General features: G+C 53.2%; 1 protein-coding gene across 1 annotated transcript; it reads right to left on the reverse strand.

Annotated features, from left to right (window-relative positions):
• Positions 1-2266: 2266 nt before the first annotated feature.
• LOC141917122 (olfactory receptor 14A16-like) lies at positions 2267-3319 on the reverse strand. Its single transcript, XM_074810215.1, has one exon. The coding sequence runs from the start codon at positions 3230-3232 to the stop codon at positions 2267-2269; it is 966 nt and encodes a 321-aa protein (XP_074666316.1). The 5' UTR covers positions 3233-3319.
• Positions 3320-6989: the final 3670 nt, after the last annotated feature.

Consider the following 6989-nt stretch of genomic DNA (forward strand, 5'->3'; position numbering starts at 1 on the left):
ATTCCATGTGCACAACATGCCCTTCTTTCCCCTGCCTGTTTTGGTACAGCAATCCCTTTCTTGTCCTTCAACTACCTGGAGATGGCTGCAGGAGGACATGTCCCACCATCTTCCCAGGGATGGAGGGAAGCTGACAAGGCTATAGTTCTCCCCCTATAATTCTCCCACTTCTCGTTCCTGCACTTCTTGAAGATGCGTTTGACATCTGCCTTTTCCATGGACCCCAGAACCTCTCTGATTGCTCTGACACTTTTGAGGGCTCAGTCCAGAATCACAGGTGAGGGTGACATAACGAACAGGAGCACTTGCAATGAGCCTGTCCAAGGCAGCTGAGATAAGTCTCACTGCCAGAGTGGGGGTTCCTGGAGACACACAGAGACGTGTCAGGGCTCTGTCAGGTGTCCACATCTCAGCTGGCCTCATGCACTCATCTTACACACAGGGGTGTTCAGAAACACGAGTCCTTCCCTTGCACACGCAGAGGCAGTGCATAGCAGGAGTCGTAGTGTCTCTCTGGCCTCCTGCTGCCATTGCCAGAGGCTGGGAGGCCCCTCAGCCCTGTGGTGATCACTCTGCTCTGCGCTCGTGTGAGATGCCCTACGGCATGAGGAATGGACTCAGGGACCTCGGTTCAAGGAAACACATCCCAGTGCTGCATTCGGTTTGTTTCCCAGGGGACGTTACTGTCAATGTGAAATGACCTTATGACACAGATTGTGCCACACACCATCATGGCACCCCCAGGAATAGCTGATGGCATTTGTTCTCTCTCACTTCACACACATGATGTGCATGCTTACATCTCCTCCCTACAATGTAAACATGAGCTTCTGAGCTACTGATTTGATGTACCTCATGGAGGGAGAAAGAACCTCTGCGATCTGGGGTGAGAGACCAGTCTTGCAAATGGTGGTTCTGAGGGACTAGAAGGTACTGATTTCCCTTGGTCAGTGTCATGGTTTAACCCCAGCCAGCATCTGGGCCCGACACAGCCACTCACTCACTCCCTTCAGTACAATGGGGGACAGAATCAAAAGCGTAGAAGTGAGAAAACTCGTGGGTTGAGATAAAGACAGTTTAATAGGTAAAGAAAAAGCCACACAGGTAAGCAAAGGAAAACATGGAATTCATTCAATTCTTTCCATTTGCAGGCAGGGCCTCAGCCATCTCCAGGACATCTGGGCTCCATCACATGTAACGGTGACTTGGGAAGACAAAAACAATAACTCTGAAGGTCCCCATGTTCATCCTTCTTCCCCCAGCTTTATATTACTGAGCATGATGTCATAAGGAATAAAATATCCCTTTTGTCAGTTAGGGTAGGTACCAGCTATGTCCCTTCCCACCTCCTTGTGCAGTCCCACCCTGCTCACTGGTGGGGTGGGGTGAAGAGCAGAAAAGGCCTTGACTCTGTGTAAGCCCTGCTCAGCAATAACAAAGACAGCCCTGCGTTATCAACACTGTTTTCAGCACAAAAACAAACCACAGCCCCATACCAGCTACTAGGAAGAAAATTAACTCTATCCCAGTCAAACCAGCACAGGCAGCTTCCCCAGTGTGTCCAGTGAGCACAGACACAGACCAGACCCTGGTCCTTCAAGTCTCTCCCAGGAGGCCTGGCTGTGCGAGGACACTGCTGTGTGCTCCCACCCTGCAAATCAAACTGTGCACCTGTTCACTGGTGTTTTCATCTGCGGGCCACTTTCTTGGGCATGTTCTTGAGATCAGGTTTGGAAGAAGACCTCAGCCTTCAGGCACTGCCCTGAGCAGATCCTCTTTCATGATGGAACTGCTCTTACGGAGGCCGGCTCTGTCACAGAAGTGCCCATTGCCTGTCCCTGCCTGTGGTCACAGAACTGTCATGTAGCAGGAGTGCGACCAAGCTGCCGGAGCACTCAGGACTTACACCAAACTGAAGGGATCAGAAAAGAGTGTGGAAGTGAGGAGGGAATATCTATAGAAGACCAATTGCTCCCTGGTAGTACTGCCATGCTGGAACTCTCTTACTCTCCACGTCTGCACACAGGAATTTTTCTTGCAGGTCCGTAAAACCTTACAGGAAAGATCCCAGAAGACGAAGAATCACTGCCTGCCCTTTATTTTGTTAAAACACACAGAGATCATGGCTCCTCATTTATGCAGCCACTCAGTCAGAAAAGAAATGCAGACAGTGAAACAGAAAGGGGATGACAACATCATTACAAGTAAAATGCAATCACCACCAACAGAAGATGCAAATGACAGGCTGGGCCTGTACAGAGTTATATTATAACTGCTGTGCAGTAGAAGATGAGTAGTTTATTGCTTCAAAATAACAATTAGTTATCAGTTTCCTCAGGGCATCCTTGAGCTCCTGGTTCCTCAAGCTATAGATGAGGGGGTTCACTGCTGGAGGAATTACTGAGTAAAGAAATGAGACCACCAGATCCAGGGTTGGGGAGGAGAAGTAGGGGGGCTTCAGGTGGGCAAACAGGCCAGTGCTGATAAAGAGGGAGACCACAGCCAGGTGAGGGAGGCACGTGGAAAAGGCTTTGTGCCGTCCCTGCTCAGAGGGGATCCTCAGCACGGCCCTCAAGATCTGCACATAGGACACCACAATGAAAACAAAACACCAAAAAACTAAACATGCACTAGCAAGAAGAAGCCCAGCTTCCCTGAGGTAGGAGTGTGAGCAGGAGAGCTTGAGGATCTGGGGGATTTCACAGAAGAACTGGTCCAGGACATTGCCTTGGCAGAGTGGTAGTGAAAATGTGTTGGCTGTGTGCAGCACAGCATAGAGAAAGCCACTGCCCCAGGCAGCTGCTGCCATGTGGACACAAGCTCTGCTGCCCAGGAGGGTCCCGTAGTGCAGGGGTTTGCAGATGGCAACGTAGCGGTCATAGGACATGATGGTGAGGAGAGAAAACTCTGCTGTGATCAGGAAGAAAAAGAAAAAGACTTGGGCAGCACATCCTGAATAGGAGATGTCCCTGTTGTTCCAGAGGGTATTGGCCATGGCTTTGGGGAGAGTGGTGGAGATGGAGCCCAGGTCGAGGAGGGAGAGGTTGAGGAGGAAGAAGTACATGGGGGTGTGCAGGTGGTGGTCACAGGCGATGGCGGTGATGATGAGGCCGTTGCCCAGGAGGGCAGCCAGGTAGATGCCCAGGAAGAGCCAGAAGTGCAAGAGCTGCAGCTCCCGTGTGTCTGTGAATGCCAGGAGGAGGAACTCAGTGATGGAGCTGCCGTTTGACATTTGCTATCTCTGTGCATAGTGAGCTGTTCAAGCAGGAAAAAGCAGTGAAGGTTTAGGACTGACTTCTCTAGCAAAACTTACTCAATTTCTGACAGAACCACTACACCCCCTAAACACTGTCCTTCCAGAAAGACCTTCCTGCAGCTCCCAGGCTGGAGCTCTGGTGTTTGCTGGCTGAGGGGGCAGTGGGGAGCAAGGGATTCTGCTGTGGCCTCTGCAGGAGTCAGTCCTGCTGTGCCCCAACAGGCAGAGAGGAACCCGCAGTCATCGCTGCTTAACTCCGCTCCTGACATCCAAGAGATTTCAGCCTTGTCCCTCCCAGGGCCCCCGGCTGCAGAGCAGAGCTGTGGGGCTTTGCTCTTGTGGCTTTGGCTCCTGTTGCCCTGTCCTACCTGAGGAGTGCGTTCTGAAGGCAGACAGCCTGGACATTGCTGCTGCGCTACAAGTGCTCCATGGAGAGTGCGGGGGTGCAAACGGGCAGAGCCTTAGTGCAGAGTGAGGAGAGCCAGGCTGTCCATCAGACTTGCTCTCAGCTGCCCTGGGCTTGCACCTCTGGAATCTGCAGGAGGGTCACACCCAGCTGTTCCCTTGACAGGAAATTGGATGCTGCTGAGAGCAGAGGAATCCAGTGGAAAACTCCCCTCCCCATTAAACATCTCTGAGATTTTTGATTCCTTGCAGAGGGGGTGTCTGGCAAAAATAGCCAGGTTTATCCCCATCCCATGGTCAGCATTTCCCAGAGACCCAGAGGCTCGAAGGGGGCTTGGGCGCCTTTCTGCCATGGACACATCTGCATGGCAGGACCTGCAGGGCCAGTTGCTGAGCTGCAGCTGAAAGCCCCATCCCCAGAGAGCCTGAAAACAGGAGCAGCAGCAGCAGGGGCAGGTGGATAACCAAGGAGCAATGCCCCAATGCTTCTGCCAAGGGAGGCAAGGCCAGGGAGGGACAGATGGGCACTGGGGAGAGTCTCCTCTGCTGCAGCTCTGGCTGCACAGGAGGCAGCTCCTGCCCTGGACCGAGGGGCCTGGAGGGCAGAGGCTCTGCTGGGTGCGGGAGGAGAACAGGGGGGATTATTTTGTAAGCAGCACTTTCAGTGAAGTTCTAATAGGGAGTACAAATAGGACCCCCCCGCCCTGAACCTTTGCTGTCAGCCTATTTCTTTCACTCCCTCTCAATACCTCTGGTGCCTGGAGCTGTCCCAGCCTGGAGCTGTTTCTCTTTTCCCTTATCTCCTCCCTCCCAGTGCTCACAACCCCCATCCCACCCGCTGTGTGCTCAGCTCTGCCCTGGAGAACCCTCCTGGCACCAGGGCCCTGCCCAGGGGCATCTCCCTGTCAGCAGGTCCTAAGGACTAGGTCAGATAAGCACTGATACTGCAAGCAAAGGTGGTTCTGGTGCTGTCTGTAGGTAGAGGGGTGGGTGAAGGCACTTTATGTGGCTTCTAGCAGATCCGCTGATCCCCCAGTGTAACATATCAGGAGTCACTGATATATTCACTTTTGGCAGCATCTTTCCATTTCACTTAGAAGAAAACTGAAATCACAGACCCTGGAAAGGTCTTAATCTTCCAGAAATCCCCTGCCTTTGCCTTCCTCTTGAAAAGCTGCTTGTGCCAGTGTTCTGCAACAGCCTCACAAGACCTCTCCACAGCAGAAGGACCCTGCCCTGCTGGGGGTCTCTCCTTCCCCACACAGCTTCTCCCCACAGCGCCGTGGGCAGCTCCCCGGGCAGGCTGAGTGCTGACCCTGGCAGGCGGCAGAGTCCCTGCCCCAGCACACAGCCCCTGGGCTGCAGGGACCCTGCTCTCAAGGACAGCCCTGGGCACCCCTGGCTGCACCCGCGCCTGCACACCCCTGCAGCCATCCCCGGGAGAAGGCAGCCGCCATGGCCTGTCCCTCTGACAGTGCAGCAGGGAAGCCCTGCTCTGGAGCACGGCCTCCTCCTCCAGACACCAGGGACATTCCTGGTGGCTGTGCCAGCTTCACCACATCCCTCCACCACCTGCAGCTGTATTGCCCTGCACCCAGAGACTTACTGTGTCAAGGGCTGGGAAGATTTCTCCTCCAGTGAGCACTCAGCATCCTGCCACTGCCGTCTGCCTTTCCCCTCTCTGTGCCCGGCTCCTCTGCCCTCGGTGCCTGCAGGCAGTGCCCTCAGCTCTGCTGCGCTTTGCAGAGGAGCTGCTCCTGGGCAGAGCTGTCTCTCTGCAGCGCTGACCACTTGCCCTCAGCTCCCTCCGTCCCAGGAGCCCAGCCCAGCTCCGCAGCAGAGGACCAACCCAAGGCATTTTAATGACCCCTCAGGTGGGTTTGGTGATGAGTCCATGAATCTCAGACACTCAGAAGCTGCTGAAAAAACCTCTGAGGAAGTCAAAGTTATATTCAAACTCCAAAGTTTCTTGTGGCTTTAATGGGTCCCACTGAGGGACACTGTTGACAAAGCCTCCCCAGGCTCCACTTAGAGCAGAAATGTGGAGGCAGTGATGGCAGGTAGGGAAAAGCAAAGGAAAGGTGGCTCTGATGCTGAGGAAACCTGCATGTGTTTCATGAAGCCAAAGGGCCAAGCCCTGACCCCATTAACCAAAGGGCCAAGCTGTGACCCCCAGCCCCTGGGAAGGGAGATCCTGTCCCTCACCCATTGCTCAGGGCTCTTCCTGGGGCAGTGGGTGATGGAGATGTGCACCTGCCAGGCTCCTGAGTAGGGACAAGGGGGCAATGAGGCCCCAGTGGTGCAGGGGACTGTGCCTCCTCATAGGCATCAGTGGCAGAAACACCAGCCATGGCCAAAGTCAGGAAGAGGGTGACTTGGTTGGGGACTTTCAGCTTTTCCACAACCCTCTGTCACCTCCAACACAGGCTGTCCTGTGGTGTTACATTACCTGTGCATCTTTCCCTGCAGGCTGTACTCACCCACCTGTATGTTTCATGTTGCTGTCACCTCAGCATCTTCCTTCCTTTACTGATATCTCACCATCCTCCATGGCTTTTCTTGAAATGTTGGGTTTTGGTTTTTGAAATGTTCCAAAATCCTTGCACTGATCCAGACTCCTTCTGGGTGATCTGTTACACTGCAGCACTGCTCTTGGAGTGAATACTTTTTCTCCCTGTGTACAGCCTGGACTTCCCCACCTGCCCTTTCTGGTGTTATTTCATTCTCACACTGGTTTCCAATATGAAGAAAAGCTCCACCATCTCTGAAACCTCTCTTCAAGCACTCTCATGTTACTCCTATTCTGTCCAGAGTCGCCACACCAGTGAGCCCAGAGTGTTCAGCCTCTCTATACTGGTCATGTGCTTGAGGCCTCCAAATGCCATCTTGGGAGATGCCTGGGCACACTCCGAGGTGTTTGCAGATAAAAATGTAATGGTCATAGTCCAGGAAAGACAGAGTGAGGCTTTGTACCATGGACTTTTTACGAAGGAGCTGGGACTGTTTAGTTTGAGGAGGAGAAGGCTGAGGGGAGACCTCATCACTCTCTACAGCTCCCTGAAAGGACGTTGTGGAGAGGTTGGTGCTGGTCTCTTCTCACAGGTAATTAGTGACAGAACAAGAGGGAACGGCTTTAAACTGCAACAGGGGAGGTTCAGACTGGACATTAGGAAAAAAATTTTCGCAGAAAGAATAGTGAGATAGTGGAATAGGCTGCCCAGGGAGGGGATGGAGTCACCATCCTTGGATGTGTTTAAGGGTGGTTTAGATGAGATGTTGGGGGATATGGTGTACGGGAGAACTTTGTAGAGTAGGGCTGATGGTTGGA

The sequence above is a fragment of the Strix aluco genome, chromosome 34 (genome assembly GCF_031877795.1).
Source record: "Strix aluco isolate bStrAlu1 chromosome 34, bStrAlu1.hap1, whole genome shotgun sequence".
Taxonomy (NCBI): Eukaryota; Metazoa; Chordata; class Aves; order Strigiformes; family Strigidae; genus Strix; species Strix aluco.

Bases quoted from the DNA above. Each gene is read 5' to 3' on its own strand.
- LOC141917122 (XM_074810215.1), bottom strand. From the start codon at position 3,232: ATGTCAAACGGCAGCTCCATCACTGAGTTCCTCCTCCTGGCATTCACA.